The 20,570-nt window shown below is 40.2% G+C and overlaps 1 protein-coding gene across 3 annotated transcripts in view; it reads right to left on the reverse strand.

Annotated features, from left to right (window-relative positions):
* The window catches only part of NFAT5 (nuclear factor of activated T cells 5), a 131,299-nt gene that overhangs the window by 46,592 nt on the left and 64,137 nt on the right, over positions 1 to 20,570 (reverse strand). For 2 of the 3 annotated variants that reach the window (XM_065416491.1, XM_065416490.1), the window contains exons 3-4: positions 12,657 to 13,215; positions 7,268 to 7,460 (exon numbers count right to left, since the gene is read on the reverse strand). In XM_065416491.1, coding sequence (XP_065272563.1) covers positions 7,268 to 7,460; positions 12,657 to 13,215 — 752 coding nt within the window. Of the gene's footprint in view, positions 1 to 7,267; positions 7,461 to 12,656; positions 13,216 to 20,570 lie in introns of those variants that run through there. The other variant, XM_065416492.1, reaches the window with a different exon arrangement.

Raw genomic sequence — 20,570 nt, forward strand, 5'->3', positions numbered from 1 at the left:
CCCCCCGATCATCTCACCCGTAGTAGAAGTAGTAGAAGCTCATGCTTTTAAGTCTGGATGGCTCAGGTTCAATCTTTGGTGACTAGCTATGATGGAGGTTGCTACACTTATAATCCCCTTAATCAGAGGTTCTGAATATGCTTTGTTGTAGGCAGAGCTAGCCTATAGTTAAGCAACCGAAAATTTAGAATGGGAAGTGTTGAAATGTTGGGAAGCCTTATAATTTTGCCAGTCTGGAACGAACATCCCATCTGAGGGATGGGGGCGGGGAGAGAGGAGAGTGAGACAGGACCAGGAAACTGGGACAAGGAATCCAGAGCTGTAGTGGGGGGCAGTTGAAATCAGATGAGGAGCTGGGGCAGGTTAGACAGCAATAGGATAGACATAGACTGGAGGGGACGGGTAAGAAGGGTCTTTGACTACTAGAGACCACTCCATTCAGGAGCCTGGGATAGACCCAGGATTCCTGAGTTTCACAGTTCCTCTTCTGTCAGCAGATATCTGTGAAACCCAGTGGCAAAAAAAGTGTCTCATCCCCCTATAGAGCTGATCTATCACATATAGGATGACAACCTACTGCCTCTGCCATCACTTACTCCATTAGCTCAAGTGGCAGAAGTTGTGCAGTGGATCTAAAGGTTCATCGGCAGGGTTGGAGCCATGCGAGTTTCACGATGATGCCACATGCCAGAATTTCTGGGGCAGTTCAGTTTTGATTTTTACAAAAAAACCTGGGGAAATGCATACAGAAATAGGGTGACCAGATGCCTAAATAGGGGAATCTCAAGCAGGAGTAGAGAGGTTATTTTATCTCTGTATTTGGCACTGGTGCAACCACTGCTGGAATACTGTGTCCAGTTCTGGTGTGCACAATTTAAGAAGGATATTGATAAATTGGAGAGTGTTCAGAGAAGAGTCACAAGACTGATTAAAGGATTATAAAACATGCCTTATAGTGATCGACTCAAGGACCTCAATCTATTTAGCTTAACAAAAAGAATGTTAAGAAGTGACTTGGTTATAGACTGTAAGTATCTACATGGGGAACAAATAGTTAATAATGGGCACTTCAGTCTAGCAGAGAAAGGTAGAGCATGAGCCAACGGTTGGAAGTTGCAGCTAGACAAATTCAGACTGGATAGAAGGCATACCTTTTCAATGGTAAGAGTAATTAACAATATACTAAGGGTCATGGTGTTTTTCTAAAAGCTTTTTCTAAAAGCTATCCTCTAGGAATTATTTTGGGAAAGTTCTATGTCTGTGCTATACAGACGGTGAGACCAGGTGATCACCGGATCCCTTCTGGCTTTATAATCTCAGAACTAGGTACATCAATTCACATGCAAAAGTCTCACTGAATTCAATAGGTGTCCTTGCCCTGTGGCTTGTGGTGCAGGCTGCAGCAGGGGCCGTACAACCCCTCTCACAGCTTCCTAGGGCCCCCTCTCATGGCTCTGTGCACCTGTGTCTGTCATTGTCGTTCTCTCCCCTCCCCCGCCCCACTCGCCCAATGTGTCCTGATATTTCACTCCTGCGATCTGGTCACCCTATTTCCAGAGAACTAGCCACGATGACTCCAAGATCACTTTCTTGAGTGGTAACAGCTAATTTAGAACCCATCAATGTGTACGTATAGTTGGGATTATGTTTTCCAATGTGCATTACTTTGCATTTCTCAACATTGAATTTCATCTGCCATTTTCTTGCCCCGTTACCCAGTTTTGTGAGATCCCTTTATAACCCTTTGCAGAGTTCTGGATTTAACTATCTGGAGTAATTTTGTATCATCTGCAAATGTTGCCATCTTGCTGTTTACTTCTTCTCCCAGATCATTTATGAATATGTTGAACAGCACTGATCCCAGTACAGACTGTTGGGGGACCCTGCTATTTACCTCACCAGTTTGAAAACGGACCATTTATTCCTACCTATTACCTGTTTCCTATCTATTAACCAGTTACTGATCCACGAGAGAACCTTCCCTCTTGACCACTAATACCTTACTTTGCTTAAGAGCTGTTGGTGAGAGACCTTGTCAAAGATTTTCTGAAAGTCCAAGTACAGTGAATCACCATTGCCCACATGCTTGTTGACTCTCTCAAAGCATTCTAAGAGACTGGTGAGGCATGATTTCCCTTTACAAAAGCTGTATTGACTCTTCCCCAACATATTGTGTTCATCTACGTGTCTGATAAATCTATTCTTTTCTGTAGTTTCAATTGGTTTGCCTCATACTGAAGTTAGGCTTACCAGTCTGTAATCATCACTGGCGCCTTTTTTAAAAATCTGGACCATATTAGCTATCCTCCAGTCACCTTGGGCAGACTCAGATTTAAGCAATAGGTTACATACCACAGTTAGTGGTTCTGCAATTTCATATCTGAGTTCCTTCAGAACTCTTGAGTGAATCCATTCCAGTCCTGGTGACTTATTACTGTTTAATTAATCACTTTATTCTAAAACCTTGTGAGAGGCATATGATTCTTCTGCCCAGGAAATTACAACATCCCTGAGGGAGTGAGCTCTGATTTTGGAAGATTGAGTTATGCTTTTTTACTTGCATGCTTCTGAGATACAACAGTTCAGCCTGGAAATGGATGATTCTTAAGTCTTTGTTCGCTTTGGAAACAGATAATAAAGAACAAATTATTTGTCTTTCTAAACCAAGTTGTGCAGTTAATATACACTGTGAGATATTCAAGTGTGCCACAATTTCTCTTTGGGATGCAATGGAGCTGGGTAGAAGGATGGAAGGACAATATCCTGTGCTCTCTAGAGCATGGAGTCAGTGTTTGGTATGAAGGCAGTGTCGGTTTTGAATACGACTTTATCTTTATGGAAGCTGCATTACTGAGGTTCCAGGAAAACTTCCCACTTCAAACACCCTGCAAATTCATGTGATTACTAACAAAAAGACCAGTTTAATGGTTAGAAAATCATAAGACACCTTCATGAGCGGTTCAAATGGAGGGCCTATAGTGGCACTGAGAATCCGGTTAAGATCCCATGCAAGAACTCTGTGCACTGTAGGAGACCATAAAAGGGATGTCTGTCCACCCCCCCGTCTCAAAAAAGCATACATCTTCTGGGCAAGATGAAATCCACTACTTGTCTGTTGTGCTAAGGACATTAGACAAAGCAGTAACTTGACTTTTGAGTGTTGGCCTAGCTTAAGTCCATCTTGAAAAAATTCAAGGATTCATGGTAGCAGAGAACCCCTTGTCCTGGTACCAATGGGTAAACCTCAGCCAGGTCCTTAAATCCACCGAGTTAGTAGATTTATTTCTGAAAGCTAAACGTGTGGATATTACCTCTTATGGCTAACCTTTTTGGCTTAAAAGGCTCTATTCAAAAACCTGGATTCTTATTACAAGGAACAATTATGCATATTAGGGTACATTACACAGCAAAAAAAAATAAAGAAATTAAAAAATAAAAACAGAATCCTGGCAGCCAGTCTCAACTGATTTGGACTCATGCTATGGGGCTAAAAATAGCAATGTAGATGTTAGGGCTCAGGCTGGAGGCCTGACTCTGAGACCCTCACCCCTAACTAGGTTTCAGAGCCAGAACATCTACACTGCTATTTTTAGCCCCACAGCATGAGCCCAAGTCAGTTGACTCAGGTGCCAAGACTCAATACCAGGGGTCTTTGGTTTTTTGTGTTTGTTTTTTTTCTGGGTAGATGTATCTTTAGATTGCCTTCCAGATGGAAGGTCTTTGTGCCATGTTGAGGAGATTGAGAACCAAGGCCTCATTGGCTAGAATAGGACTATCAGAATTACCACAGCTGGCTCTCTTCTGATCTTCTATAGAGTTCTGGTGACGAGAAGAAAGGGAAGGAAGTCATATCTTGCTATCTTTGTGACAAGGCATCTGTTGCTTTAGATTTGTGATTCCACTGGCAAGAGAAGAACACTGAAAATTTGTAATTCAGGTGGGAAACAAACAGATCTATCACTGGGAGACTAAATTCCTTTAGCAGAAAGTGGAACACCTCTATGTGTAGTTCCCATATTGAATGGTCTAACTTATGCCTGCTGAACGAACTACAATAATTTTCCTTTGGTTATGAAGGAAGCAAAGTGACTCCAGATTCTTCTTTACACAAATCATCAGGAGGTGAGGTTCCCTTAGGACTGTTGGCATGTGACATGGCTCAGGTGTTGTCTGTCATGATCAGCACATGCGGGAGGCTTGTGAACAGAGGCTTGAGACCACAGCCAATTACCTAGAGTTCTCTCCAGTTTTACTGTGCTTGCTGTCTTGTTTGGACCAGATCCCTTGAACAATCTTCATCCCTGTCTGAGCACCCCATCCCTTCAGATTGCATCTGTGGTGGTAACTGTCCTGACTGGGTCACTTTTTGGGAAGCCTGACTGGAATCTGCTCAGACTCATCCAACATCTGAATAAGTTGAAAATCTCCTAAGGAGAGAGACCTTCACTGAGCAGAAGAGAAGAGGAAACTCATGCAAGCACAGGATCACTAAGAATATCCACATAGGAGATCACTGATCCCAGAAGCAACAGAAGTTCATCAGTGGGTACTTCCCTTGAGAGGTTAAATGTTTTGATAAGATTCCTCAGAAGTCTTTTCTGCCATAAGAAACTTTGTGGAGGACACAGACTGTTTCCATTCTGAGACAGTGAATTCGCAGAGACAGTTTTAACTAACTGTCATAAAAGCATAGCTGCTCTCCAGAATCCTTATCAGGTGGGTGCTGCTGTCTATGAACCTGACTCTGGGTGAGGTCACCCAGCAAGGGATAGACACAGAACCAGCAAGGAGAAGCCCTTAGGCCACACAATTTCCCTTCCCCTTTTTTTTTCTTCCCAAGGTTGAGGGGGACGATACTTGCAATACTGTCCATCCACTTTAGAATTGCCTGTTAGAGACTGCAGAGGCCCTGGGGGTAGCCGAGGACAGTTCATATTTGTTTATGTTGTAGGCCTGATGCACCCTGACAGTTTTCATGCTTGAGAAGCTTCACAGGCCTTTCGATATTTTGCTTCAAACTATGCTACCCCAAAGGAGGGAAGGGAGCTGCCACTCATGCTGGGCCTGGGGCAGCTGCCTGTGCCAGCCTAGGTGATTTTGTTACCACTGCTTCCTGGGTGCTCGCTGTGTCAAGGAAGGATGGCGGCAGGAAACCCTGCCTTAGCTTGAGAAGGGCCTGGGTCTTCACAGAACAGAGACAGATCTCCACCAAGGCATTCAGTCACTAGGGAGGTGCTGGAGACAGTTTCTGATTTTCCTTCTCTACTTGGCCTTTTCCACTATGCTGCAGGGGAAGCATATCTATAGGGGTGAGCAGGAGGCATGGAGAGTCCCAATAACTATGAGGAGAAAAGGAATCCCCTCTGCTGATAAAGGCAGACCCTGAAAGCCTGGAGATGTAAGCATTTCTTCCCACCTCTTTTCTCTTCTTTGCCTTTGTTCTGAAGCAGGGAGGAGCTGGTCTGCCTGCCTGCAGCTAAGAAAGCAGATGAAAAATTGGCAGTTTCTCAGAGGTGGAGCCACTGCTCTCCTGGCATTGACTGACCAGTTCAGTATGTCTCCTTGGCTACATATAGCAGAGACCCAGTGTCATGGATCTGTGGAACTCATTATGAATAAGGATTGAAGATTTAAAGAGATGGAGAAACCACCACTTCTCTGGGTAGTTTATTTCAATGGTTAATCACCTTCACTGTTAAAAATCAGAGCCTTATTTCAGTTTTTAACTTCCAGCCATTAATTCTTATTCTGCTAGATCAGGGATCAGCAGCCTTTGGCACGCGGCACGCGCCCCTTCCCGCAGCCTCCATTGGCCTGGGATGGCGAACCGCGGCCAGTGGGAGCCACGATCGCCCAAACCTGCGGACGCGGCAAGTAAACAAATCAGCCAGGCCGATTGCCAAAGGTTGCCGATTCCTGTGCTAGATTAAAGAGCCCTTTAGCATCTGGTATTTTGTCCACAGAAAGATACTTGTACACCAGAGGTGGGCAAACGATGGCCCGCAGGCCACATCCGGCCCGTGGGACCATCCTGCCCGGCCCCTGAGCTCCCGGCCCCTCCCCTGCTGTCCCGCTTCCCCTGCAGTCACGCCGCCGCTCAGGCAGCGCTCTGGGCGGCGGGGTTGCGTGCTCCTGCCAAGCAGAGCGGCAGCGTGTCTGGCTCTGGCCGGGCGGCGCAGCTGCCAGACATGCTGCTCTGAGCGGCATGGTAAGGGGGCCGGGGGTTGGATAAGGGGAGGGAGGTCCCGGGGGGCAGTCAGGGGACAGGGGGCGGTTGAATAGGGCAGAGATTCTGGGGGCCGGTCAGGGGATGGGTTGGATAAGCGTGGGAGTCCCCGGGGGGCCTGTCAGGGGGTGGGGGAGGTGGATAGGGGTCAGAGCAGTCAGGGGACTGGGAGCAGGGGGGATGAATAGGGGATGGGGTCCCGGGGGCGGTTAGGGGTGGGGGGTCCCGGGAAGGGGTGGTTAGGGGACAAGGAGCAGGGGGGGTTGGATGGGTCAGGGATTCTGAGGGGGGCAGTCAGGGGGCGGGAAGTGGGAGGGGTCAGATAGGGGGCGGGGGCCAGGCTGTTTGGGGAGGCACAGCCTTCCCTACCCGGCCCTCCATACAGTTTTGCAACCCCAATGTGGCCCTCAGGCCAAAAAGTTTGCCCACCCCTGTTGTACACTGTAATCAAGCAAGTGCTAAATCTTCTTTTTGAGAAGTTAAATTGATTGTGCTCCTTAAGTCTCTCAGGGTATGTCTAGACAGCAACTGGGAGTGAGCCTCCCAGTCCAGGTAGGCAGACTCGTGCTAGCCGCTAAAAACAGCTGTGTGGACTTTGGGTTCCAGCAGAGAGTCAGGCTAGCTACTGAGCTGTAGCCCACACAACCCCCATGGCTTGAGCTCTGGTTGCTAGAAAGAGTGTCCTCCACACAGCTATTTTTCAGTGCGCTAGCCTGAGCTCTGCTAGCACAAGTCTGTCTATCCGCACCGCAAGGTTCACTTCCAGTTGCAGTATAGACATGCCTGCACTGTAAGACATTTTGTCCAGCCCTCAATTCATTTTTGTGGCTCTTCTCTGCACCCTCTCTAATTTTGCAAAGCCTTGTTTTTAAAATGTGGATTCCAAAACTGGATGCTGTATTCCAGTAACAGTCTAACCAATGAGCCACACAGAGGTAAATTCACTTCTCTGCTCCTACTCTCTATTCCCGTATATACATCCAAGGATGACATTAACCCTTTTCCCCACAGCATTGCCATCTACTACTATAAACAGACTACCTTTACAGTTGGAAAACCTTGTTGTGTCCTGTCTTTCACTGAGCCTCGGCTGCCCTCAGTCAAATACCGAGCTCTGTGCTGGGTCTCCGGCTGTACCACAATCTTCAGCTCTTTGCCTTCACTTTTAGTAGGATACTGACCACACAACATCGGGCTCTTCTTCCCTCCGGCTCCTTTCTGGCTTTCTGATGCTCTGAGAAGTCAAAGCAGACCATTGAGAACATGTTAAAAGAAGTTCCCATATAAAAAAAAAATCAATGCAAAGGGCCATAGATAAAACAAATAAATTGGCAGGTGAAATATTTATAAGAGCAAATGTTTAAGCTAGACTTGTCTCACTGACAGAGAAGGAACCCTGGAGGGTAAGGCAGAACAACTATTCCCTGTCGCCTCCATTCTATGAAAATATGAACTGTTTTTCACATAAATAGCAAAGGGGAAACCAATTAGCATTACCAGAATAAGTTAATAATAGGAGGAAGGCACATAGCCTATCCTCTCCCCAGTATATTGTATAATCAGAAAATGTAGGGAAAATGATATGCATATTTGTAATATGACCTAAAAGCTCAACAGAATTAAGGTTAAATGATATAAATTTCTTCTTAGATAGAAAAACAGCCTCATGCCTGTCTCCTCCTGAATTTGCATGACCATGCAAGTTCACAACTACTATTTGGCAATTTCTGTCAAATCAAATTGAGAAATTTATATGAAAAAGCTGTTTCAAAAGTATTTGGCTTGAGCAGAGGTGCCATAATTGCACTGACTTTAAAAGAAATGCAGTGCATGCAACAAGACCATCTTTTCCCAGATGTGTGGTCTTCAAATGTACTGTATCTTGTGATCAGTTCCATAATTAAAACCTGAATGAAGAAGCCCTCCAAAGTATAACACTTCACAATCAATTTTTTTGTCCATTTTAAAGGATCAAGAAAGAATGTCTCACTGACCTTATACAGTGAAAGTTTGTAGAATATCATGAACCAAAGTCTGCTAAACACATTTACCAATAGTGAACAGAACTATTCCCCTGGCAACTAGGGTTGGCTGGGAGAGGCCTGAATCAGTTTATGCAGAATGTAAGCTTTAACTTTATCAACAATTAGTTTCTGCATTTATGGATGTGAAGAAACCCTTCTAAATGTCAACTAGCCAGTGTTGCCTTCTTGAGTGCGTGGATAGCCTGAAATAAGGGAAAGGTGTGAGATTCTTAAGGAACGCTGTTTCAAGGCACCTCGTTAGCAATTTGGCTGGGGAAGGAAAGGAAATCTCTTCTTCCTCAAGGCCACTCACTGATGGTGGACCTATTTCCTGGAAACTTTGCCAGCCTTAAGCCTGGAGAGGCTATTTGCACTCTGATTAGAAGAGGTGATGGCCCATGGATTTACACAATGGTGGATCTGCAAAGTATCACCCAGCCTGAAATTCTCACTGTACAATACCACAGAGCAAGGCTCCATAGTCTACAGGAAATGCACATCTTCTTTACAGGTTTCCCCAACTCCTTGCCTAACCCCTGTATAGCTGAACCACAGTAGTTTTGCTACAAGACAGGCCTTCATTGCTGTAGAGGAGGTTGCAAGTTTTCCCCTTAATACTTCTACATATCTGATTTTCCACAAGGTTTCATCCATCATGCTCTCACCTACACCAAACCTTGCAAGACCCTTGAACACTCGCAACAAGTATGAATAATCTTCTGACTAAGGATCTAGTGGGTGATTTATCAAGGGCTGCAGAAACTTAATTTTGTGTGTTTATGAAATTTAACCTCTCAAGACTCAAACTGTCGTATGAGCCTGTTTTTTATTCATTCTGAGCATAGAATCCCAAAGTGCTTCACCAGACCTGTTTTGTAGGCTTGTTTTCAAATTAAAAGAAAATATGTAGAACTTAGAGGTTATAAAAGCATACAAATTGCAATAGTACCATTTTATGGCAAGAAATCCTCATGGTTCAGCTTCAGTGTAGCCAAACAGGCTGTTACCACAAAAACCCCTTCAGTTTTATTTTCATCCAGTTTTTTTATTCTACAGAAATCCTCTTCCAGTTGGGACAATGTACACAAGTTCAATGAAACACTAAGTAAACAAATGTAGAGAGCAGTATGATTTACATTACTGGCCTAGTTAACCAAAAATACTAACTACATTCAAGGTTTTTAGATTATCAATTCTCCATATTTTCTGTTAGGAACTTATTCCAGTATACTAGCAGTTGAAAGATAGATGTTAAGTTTTGAGTCAGTACATTTTCTCTGCTTTTCATGACATCCAGAATTTTAAATCATGTAATTAAACATGGGAATCAGAAAAGGAATGTTAAGCAATTTAATCATCATGAAAGTATAGTCATATTGTTCAGAGCTCTGAGATTGGGATTTACATTTCTTTGCCTTTACAGCTCACCTAATTACCTATAATGTCACAAGAGAATTCTCAATGCAGAAACATATGGGTTACACATTTTGATCTCTCACACTCAGAATTCCAGCTAAACAGATTATTGAAGGAGACTTAAAGATCATAGAATTTTTGATGGGAAGAACAAACAGACATGTGACATATTAAAAGAATATACACATTTAATACTTTGTCCTCCCTGGACTACCTATGTGTTTTCTTTAATTATTCTACTTTTGAATCCTGAGTTACCTTGCTTGGTAACATACTCCACATATACTGTGTTATTTTTGTTTGAAGAGGTACTGATTGCCAATTATTTGGAATATTTTCCCCTTAAGAGTCTCTTGAAATTATGGTTATCATTTTCAATCTAATTAGCTATAGTAGAGAGGAATTTTAAATATTTCACTGGAATCCCTCTCATTTGTCCCTGTTCCCAACTATAAAGGAGAGCTGGTACTTCTACACTGTCCTTCTAAATTCAGTTACCTTTTACTCCCAGAATCAGTGGCATTCCATTTTCCATGCCTGTGCAAACAGCAACAGCAATATTTTCCATATACTAATTTATTAATTAACTTAACGGGTATCAGAACCAAACAAATCATTCTGACTGGCATGGTCATTCAAACGAACTGCCAAAGCCAAATGCTTTTATTAGAATACATTCCATGACGCCCACTCAATATCTCAACGATCTATTTTTGTTTTATTTGTTTCTTCATTTTGTCCTGATAATTTAAAATGTGCACCATCTGAACCACAGCTGGTCCAAATGAAGACTTGAGACTAATAGTGAGACAGAGACTTGGCATGATTCCAATGGAAGAACAGGAATCCTCCTGTTTGCCCTGGAAAATCATTAAAATATCAAAGCCTTTTAAAAAAGCTTTCACAAACTCTCTTCGCAGTTTCTATGGAAGTGGGCTTTTTTTCCCCTAGCTCTGACAGAAGATTAGAAGTCTCTTCTGAGGCAGCTAGTATTTCCATTGAATGAACTAGTGTATATAACAAGTGTCATCACCCTCCCTCTTCTCCTGAAGCCAAAATGTGAGTCAACTAGCTTGGCTGAGCTCCACTAGGCAGAAAAGCAAAACAAACAAAAACAAAAACACACTACAGTCAATCCTACAATCTGTGTTTGCAGTGCTGCATCTCTGTACTCTAGATGTACATGTTCCCCCCCTCCCACCATTTCCATATACTACCCACTTCTGATACTAAAGCATCTACTTTTAACTAGAATCTGCTACCTGGAACTTTATCAAAGTTTTTCTTACAATCTAGATATATTGTATAATGCATACTACTATAATCAACCTTGTCCCCAGTGTTCTAAAAGCTTAAGGCTATATAAAAATAACCTTTCCTTTATTAATGCATGCTGCTTAGCTCCTGTTATGGTAGTAATGAACATTTTGCTAGCTTCTTCATTATTAACGCTACAGAGGTCATACGTCTGTAGCTTACTAAGCCTGTGCTCCCTGTCTGGAGAAAACTTCTACGTGCACACAATTCTTGTCTACAGGAAGAGCACTTCTTTCCATGGTAACTGATAATTGCCTTCTTTCCCGTAAGCTTGGTGCAACCTTGTTTTCTAGCTTTCCAAACAAACAACGTATTTATTAATTTGAGACACTACAAATCAATTTTAAAGACTTAATATTTCACAGTATTATAACTTTTTCCTGGTGAACTTATCGCCAGGATGTTGGACTGTTTTACTGATACGTCTAGACCATTTGTGGTAAACAGACACAAAAAATTGTTCCATTGATTAAGTACTTTTTTGCAGAAAGCAGGAGAAAAAGACTGGGTGGCAATATTTACTCTACATCCTTTGGTGAGCCTGGTTCTCATATTACCAAATGAGATCTACCATGAAGCTGCAGACCACTCTGGAGAGTTTCTTAGAATCACTTTCTCAAAGCAACATTTTAAGTATGGAACTGCAATGACCCTGGGAATACAGACAAAAGGCTGTTTCCCTTAGGAATATGAAAAGTTCATCTTTCCAGTCAGTCATATTTTAATGTTCACCATTCCAGTGATGAACATTAGAACACATTGCAAGCACATACATAAAAGTAAAAAATAAATCTACCCACTTGACTGCAGTATAAAAAGAAGTACTAAAGAAGCCACAGGTAAAAAAACAAAAACAACCCCCCCCCCAATAAACTACTGTAAACTCATGGAGGTTTTCTCTCTCTAAAGCAACTACTGAAATGTATTTAGTAAACAGTGTGAAGTGGTAGAGATGAGAGAACACCACCCAGGCGTGCCCACATACGAACACACACATGCACACAACCCAGAAGCACAGAGAGAAACAGGATTAGAGATTTATTTCTGAAAATCAAATACAGAAGTGAGTTCACATGAAAAACAAAATTTGGTTCAGCATATAATCTTAACATTTTATCAAACAAAAAGTGAAAGACGTGTTAATTTAAATGCTGAAAAATCTTAACAAGCAATTAACTTCTATATCCATCGCTCTCTCTATTTGATAAACAGAAAGAGAGAGACAGACAGAAGCAGATAAAATGTATCAACTGAGATCCTCACATCAAAATCTGAACAAGGTATTTTTAGGAAGACAGTGTAGAACAGTTCTAAGATCTCTTCAGTACTTATAGCTCTTTTTAAATAGACTTTTTACAGATGGAGCCATAGAATTAAAAAGTTTTCTATCCTTTGGGAATCTCAATCCATTGGGGAAAAAAGCTTGGATAATCTCACCAGTACTGGACTGAATCACTAAGCCTAGAATATGTTATATTGCAATAAATCTTAGCTTTACTTCTCTGTAAAGCTTAGCAATTTTAGAATAAACTTATGAGCTAAGATATAAAAGGGAAGGAGAGGCTGTGTTTATGTGAAAACCTGAGTAGAACACTTGAGAAAAATCAGGAATATGTTTTATTAGCTTGGTGTTACATATGGTGATAGAACTTTAAAAAAATGTAGATACCAACCCATTTCCTGCTTTTGAGTTGCCTTTGCTGTCCGTGCTGAGCTGAGAAAGGACATAGTGAGGAGCTTTGGCACTGTCGGCATCAAATATATCCATGCTGGATCCTTCACAATCTCGACGTTTGATCCCTGGCCTCTGCTTTGGATTTCGTTTGCGTGATTTACGTGGCACCTCAGTGTTATCATTGTAGGAACTGGTGCTCATGTTACTGAAGTTGGAGGGGGAATCCTCCATCCACATAATGCAGCTCTGCTCTGATTCCAATCCACACCCTTCATCTTGGCAGGACATCTGACTGTTATCCAGCAAATCCTCAGGTGGTGGTGAGATGTACAGGACTGTATGTCTCTTCGGCATTGACTGTTGCTGCTGGATTGTGTTACTGGTTAACTGCTTTTCACTTACCCCTCGGTTACTTACCCCCACGGCTGAGGAGCAGCTCTCCACTTGCATAGCCTTGCTGTCGGTGACTGAGGTAGAGTAAATGGTAGGACTGGAAGAGGTGGTAAAGGAGCTGCAAGCACCGCCCATGGAGGAAGAGGAGGGAGCTGAAGAAGCATCTGCGGTGTATAATTCAGAAGTAAATACAAGATACATGTTTGCACCTGTGCTGGCTATAGCAGTCCCATTGAAATAATGTGATTTGTGAACTGATTTTTCCCCCAAATGAAAATTTGGAATTTGGTAAGTTTGAGAATGTAAATGCTTCAAGCAATACAAGGTCTAAGCAATACAATATTATTTTTGAAGTGTCCAAATGGTACTTAAACTTTTGAACTATAATCAGTTATGTTTTTAGTTAACTTTAAGTCATAAAAAAGGCTGCAAGCAAACAACAAGGCTTTTATTGCTTCAACTGGACTAATCATTTGAGCGTAAGCCATTTTATCTAAAACAATGGAAACCCCAATGCAAAATGTATGCTTGTAGTCCACATTCAATGCCAATTAAACCATTCATTATTAGAATTTTTTGAAAAGACGGGACTGTGCTTAGCCACAAAATATTAAAATAAGTTTCTAACCTATGAAGCAGAGAACTACAGGTCATTTTTAATGCAGACACTCCCTGCTTCAGAGGCAAATCCTGGAATAAAAATATGAGAAAATAAATGAGAAAATTGCTGCTGATTCCAGATATCAATTATAAAATGAGAAATAAAATATAAAATCAAATGAATTGTAGGCAAAATGGAACTGGTACCAGTCACTATGATATGGGTTGTTTATTGTGTAGGTTCAGAACAGGGACAAAACTGATTTGTACCATGCTTAGCATGGAAAGATACAAGGCCACTAGGAACTCAGAGGCTGAAGAAGTCAGCATCAGATTACATACCCCCATCTCCCAGGAACTTGTTAACTGGTCCCCTTAAATACAGAGAGTTAAAAGCCATATAGAACCAATGAGGTGACAGAACTCTTAGTTCAATCATGCCTCAGTGTCCTCAGGGACATTAACAGGGTCCTACTCCTACCTACCCACCTACTCTAGCAAAAATTATTTGACTAACTAAACTGGGAACCCTATAGATCAGACTGCCCTTGAGACAGGAAAGCAAGGCTGAGGGTTCAACAACAAAAAAATCAGAAGATTTTTGAAGAGCAACAGGATCGTTTCTACCAAAGATTTTTTTTTTAAGTAAATCTCTCAAAACTTGACATATCAATCAGCAAGTGAGCAAAAAGAAAGAAGGTTAAAATTCAAGTAGATGTTTTCAATGATAGCAGCTCATTGCAGAACAACTCACAGAACTTTATGTTTTACATTAGATTGTAAGCCCTCCAGGGAAGGAGCTATTTTCTTCTGTTTTTATAGTGCTGACCACATCAAAACTCAAGCAACAAATACCACCACCACAAACTTCAATGGGAAATAAACCTACACTGGAATATCATAGTTAAATAGTCATTACTGCAGTATTAAGGGTAATATCTGCTGTAAGGAGGAAGTCAGGTTTTTTTGGGTGTTTTAAATCCAAAGGCAGGAGTCTCTGATAAACCACTCAAATGATGAAATTATTTCCATAATGTGGAAATTCAATTAATTAATCTGTATTCTAACCATCTTGGACCACTCTGAGGAAATCTCAGAAAATTTTAAAAAGGGGGGGAACATTTATTTTCAGGTATGGTAAAAATGAGAAAACCATAAAAAAATCAGTGTATTTGGTAATTAAAATTGAAGCATCAGAACCATATGAAGAGTCATTAAAAATGAAGGTTGTTTTTAAAACAAACAACTTAATTGGATGTTTTTCTGTTCTAAGTGAAATGAAAAATAATCCCTATCTGTGGTTAAGTTTTAAGAGAAATTTAGTTGTCAGTACTGTTTATCAATAAATTACTCTTTCAGCTATGTAGAAAGAGACTCCCTTCCTCCACCTCCTGGACAAGCTGAATGATACCAGTTCCATTTTCCAGTTTGTTCCTTGGTAAATGTAGTGGCTGAAGCTGGAGGATTCAGTCACTGTGAACTGCATTCAAATTTAAAGACAAATTTATCTGTTTTGTAGCATGCATTAATACAATGCTTCTTCTTTAGAAACATTTATAAAATTGGAAAAAACTTCTTCATCTAGATATTAATTTCAGTGACAATATTTAGGAGCTGATTTGCAACCACTTTGAGTTGAGAAAGATTGTTACCATATATGTTTTTACCACCTTGTTTTGTTAGCAACAACAGCATTAGTTTCTATTTAGTATTTGTAAACTCACCCACATAGAAATAAAAGTGTGCAGCACACACACAGCATGTGTGCTGCATGCAGGGTTTGCAAGTGGAATACATGAAGCATACAGCAGTAATGCTGCAGACTTGTCCTGCTGCACAGCAACATTTTCCCTTCTTAGGTATCAATCCGTTTACAAATTAAACGAAACGCCATGCACAACAGAATGCAGAATATGAACATGTCATGGATCTCTGCCCATGACAAAGACTTTAACTGGAGTAATAAACAATTACACAGCTGACCCTTGAGTCAGATAACAAAGTTCTAAAATTGGGATAAAGGTGATCACCCTTCTGCAGAATTTAGTGTTAAGGATTACTGTGAAAATGTTTTGTAGCAAATTTTAAAGTAAACGTTAAATGAGCTCTTCTAAAGAAGCATTCATGTGAAAAACCAAAGCAGCAGAATTTAGCACTTTATACATGTAAGTCTGCATTGGGACAGGTACACCAAATGGTGATCATATCCTGCATTTAAAATAGAAATCCTAGAAACCCAACAGATGAATTTTACCTTAATTTTTGTGGAAAAACTATTTAAACAATATTATTTATTAGCACAAAGCTAAATAGCTGGTAACACCAACACTGTCTGAGGTCACCAGCGAACACTATTTCAAACTTTAATCATAAATACTACCAAGTTCCAAAACAAATTTCCTCCGTATTTTTAAGAGAATTTGAAGGAAATATATATTCTCCTAGAGGGACCAGTTGCACTGTATTCCAATTAGCAGGGATGCCCTGTGTATCGGTAATGTGGGAAACAAATGGTAAACTAAACGAATACTGTTTAATACAAGCCAAATATCCTTCTCTTTTGCTATATATTCTCAAAAGTATTCAAATATCGTCCATTAATATGCAACTGTTAAAATATGTATAGCTTTGTAAAGTTCAGTGTTTTTCCTATCATACCTCAAAAATATACAAAAAGCAGCATGAGGATCACGCCAATCAAAGAAGCAGATCATTTATTTTCTGCCCTTATACAAAAACAGGCAAATTTGAAATGTATTTTTGAGGCTAAATCAGTGTAAATGTACTTTCTAAACATTTCAAGTTATGCCACTAGTAAAAATGATGCAACTATTTCATGTTTACAGGTAGAGCCAATAGGTCTCCAGCCAATTCATCTTCTTCCTAGTTTAAAAAGTAAACAAGTAGGATCTGCCAGGTATGAATTCATGAAGTTACTATAATGAATAACAAACCAACATATTTTACAGAATTTCATTTTGTTTTTTTAAACTCTAAATATATTTGGAGCCAGTGACAATCTATGCATACATCTGATACACAAAAGGGATCCCTTGGTTGAATATGCTGCATTTAAACATTCTTTATTCTAAGTTTTCAATACTTTAATCTTCATTGGTCCTGTTTTAAAACTTGAGAGCATTTTTCCATTTCCTACTTTTTGAGAAATTATCCAACAGAAAAAGGAATTGTTCCCTAGAGTACAGGAATTGAGCATACAACAACCAGAATGTCAGAAAAACCTCACTTGTGTCCTGGAAAATTAGAGTACAAACACAGGCCTTTCCCAATTTAAGCATTTTCTTTTTGACTTAGAGTGTAAATTATTCACCCTAGAAACACATTAGGCTGCTATTTTTATCTGATAGCTTAGTTACCTGTGCTTTAACAGTGCTTACCAAAACCCACAAATATTAATTTTGTTTACACCTCTACCCCGATATAACGCGACCCGATATAACACAAATTCGGATATAATGCGGTAAAGCAGTGCTCGAGGGGGGCGGGGCTGCGCACTCCGGTGGATCAAAGCAAGTTCGATATAACGCGGTTTCACCTATAACGCGGTAAGATTTTTTGGCTCCCGAGGACAGCATTATATCAGGGTAGAGGTGTACTTAGATATTGTTACTCTATTCTGTATTTGCACATTTGAAATAAAGACTGAATATTAATAAGACTTAGCTACAGTTTTCTTAAAATTATTTTAGAATTACAATTTTATATGATAAGCCAAGTGAATTTTTTGATGGGGTATGCAGCCACAGGACCATAAAAGCAAATAAAACAGGTCTGAAAGTGTATTTTGTATTTAAATCCTTTCAGATTAGAGTATGGTGGGTCATTGTTAGAAACTAAAACCCTTTGAGCTATTCTGAAAATCATCTCTACTCCGTATGAAATTAGTAGAAATGAAGAAACTAACTTTCATAATCTGTTGCCTCCGCTCCTGCAAATATTTCTCCATAAAGTCAAAAAGATTGATACAGAACAAGCAGTTTAACACAAGGCATTTCCTGTTCTCTTTCAGGTAACATAATTTACACATTAATAGTCAGATGCAATTCTATAGTTTGTATATGAAAGAACCTAAACTAACCAAGAATTGTAACTTAACATATTTGGTCAGTGCTGGAGTTTATAATGTAAATCAAGGAAGAACACCTATTTCTCTGCACTATTTCTAGAAGGACTGATGCATAATTTCCAGTTGGTCATGGCATTAGTTCACCCATGTTTGCTTCCAACAGGCTGAAAGCTGCCTATTAGTCCCAACTGCCCATCTCACTTTCAGGGCAGTAAAGCAGTATTATTTTCATAGCCTCTTCTTTTTACGAATTGGAATAATTTAGGTTCTTTCTGAAAATAAAAAGCAGCCAGAAAGCAGGCAGTGGGAAAAGGGGATGCAGTGCCCATGTGGCACAAATGCATGCTACCAAATTCACAGGCTAGTATCAGGAAGAGTGGAATGCATAGCAAAGAGCATCCCCATGTGCAAATGAGTGCAGGATTTTGTTTTACAATTTGTTTATTGAAAAGGAAAGAAACATTAGCTACTGAATTACTGACTAAGGCCACGTTATATATTTCTATAATTCTGTGAAATCAAACAAGACTTTCAGCCTTTAAAATAATTATGGGGGGCGGGATGATCACTGCTTGTCCTGGAGGGAGTTGCAGTCTTTAAAAATAGCTTAAGAGGAGCCAATCCTTGTTCCATTAAATCCTTGTTCACTCTCTTCACAGAAATCCTTCAATACTACAAGGATTCACAATCCCTCAAAAAGAAACAAATGCCTTACTACCGACATTTAAAACATGCCGCTATCTTGCAATGCGAGTCACATCCCACAGTGGAAATTGCAAGATTTCAAATGCAATTATGTGAGAGACCTTTTGTTTTGTTAAGTATTCCAACCCCCTGTGCATGGTCACTACATATAAGAAGTCATTAAGAACTCTCCTGATTTTTCAGGGCCTACCATGCGGTCCACTACAGGCTGTTAGAAAACAATTGTTGACAAAAATGAAAATTCAAACAACACACAGGGTGAAATTTGGGACATTTATAGGTAAGGCCCTACTTAACTTGCGATACTGTGGAAATTGCAGATTCTGCAATATTAGGTTTCCACTGCAATTCTGACAGCCCCCCGCTCTCAGCCCCGGGACCCTGACAGCAGAAAATCACGGAAAAATAATAATGGACTTTATTACTGCAAATAAGGTCCATATTACTTTTTTGCAATTTTCCATGTCTTGTCTGCAACTCAGCCACAATTTTTTGACAATCATCCCGCAATTCAAGTGGGGCCTTATTTATAGGCCTAATGCACAGAGTATGGCCCTCTATGAATGTTATTTATACACCTTACATGTTATATTCTTGGCAATATTTGACTTTTTCAGAATAAAACAGAAGGATACTACATACAAAATTTCCAGCATCAACCCTGGTGTTGCCAAAGGTTTAAAAGTTATGAACCAGAACTTACAAAGTGGCTGCAAACCTGCTTTTAACACCTCATATGCCAACTTTGGGTTTCTACTTTTCTTCTTTTAGTATTACTGATGTAAAGTCAAAAACTTTACAAAAAAAGTTTAGTTTTCAATCAATCCACTATTTAGAAACAAAAAAGAAAGAAAAAAGACTTATGAAGAAGTCTGAAAACAAGACCGACCTATACCCTGGGTGAGATTGGATGGGTTAAGTGTCTCTGGCACTATTTGTCTTCACTATTGACAGACACTGTCACAACCCACCACACGATGCCTGTCTCTGAATGGCGGAGCTAGAATGCAAGTTAAGTATTAATAGAGAAAACAACTAGCATCCCAGTAAATATAATCAAGCAATCCAATTCACCAGTTATTAAAAAATAGTCAAACAGATTAAAGATAGGCTGGTTATTTTAATTTACATTAAGTCCAAAACAGTTTCAATTCTCTTACAATTACATGCTGAAACAAGCAGTACTTTATACCTAGATTAAATACATCATTCAATCTGTTTTTATATAAACACCACCAATTATTTACACTCATGTTTAAAGATACAAAAGTAGTAATTTCTTACCTGCAACTTTTTTGTTAGTGGTTCTCATCCACCAATTCAGTTTAGTAGGTTTTCCCACTCAGAGTGGTGTCAGAGGCAATCAAGCAAGTCAGGCAGAATTCTACACCTCCTCAGCTGCTCCCTCTTCCAGCTCTCACCTTTCATCTCCCCAACTTCCTGACATAATCAAACCATCTTAAAAGGAATAATTCTGTAATGTCTTGACTGGTGGATCAGAATTACGAAAAACATCTCTGGGTAGGAAATGATCCCTTCTGTTCCTCAAATCCACCAGTTCCTTTCAAAAATGTAGTAATGTTGTGCTGGACTAAGTGACGTTTTTATACCACTATGACAAGGAATTTCTCCCCAGTAATTACACACTAGGTTTGTCCTATTTTTCCTGTGTTTGTTTCTGCGTTATTTGATAATAACAATGGTGCATTTTCATAATGAACTAATGCCAAAACCTTCTTAATGGGTGGGCTTTATTGCTTATACATCAGTCAAGAGAAGGCTGAAAGCAACTTTGGACTAGAACAGAAATAGGAATTAGTAGACCTAAAGGTCTACTACTTATTCCACTGTATTTTTAGAACTTAAAGGGAACATATAGAGCCAACAGAAATTTCGATTAAATGGAAAGTGTTTTTGTGAGAAACTTTCCTTTCTTCGACTCTCCCAGTACATATCTACACTCTCACCATTACACACAGAATTCAGAATGATAAGGGAACATCATTGCCTTAACTGCCACCAAGCTAATTAGACACTGGCCTCTCCTGGACTGTTGAAACTATCTTCAAAATAGTGTGTACCTAGAAGTGACATACTGGGAAGGGGAGTGCAGTTTAGAAATACCTT

Source organism: Emys orbicularis, chromosome 14 (assembly GCF_028017835.1).
Source record: "Emys orbicularis isolate rEmyOrb1 chromosome 14, rEmyOrb1.hap1, whole genome shotgun sequence".
NCBI lineage: Eukaryota > Metazoa > Chordata > Testudines > Emydidae > Emys > Emys orbicularis.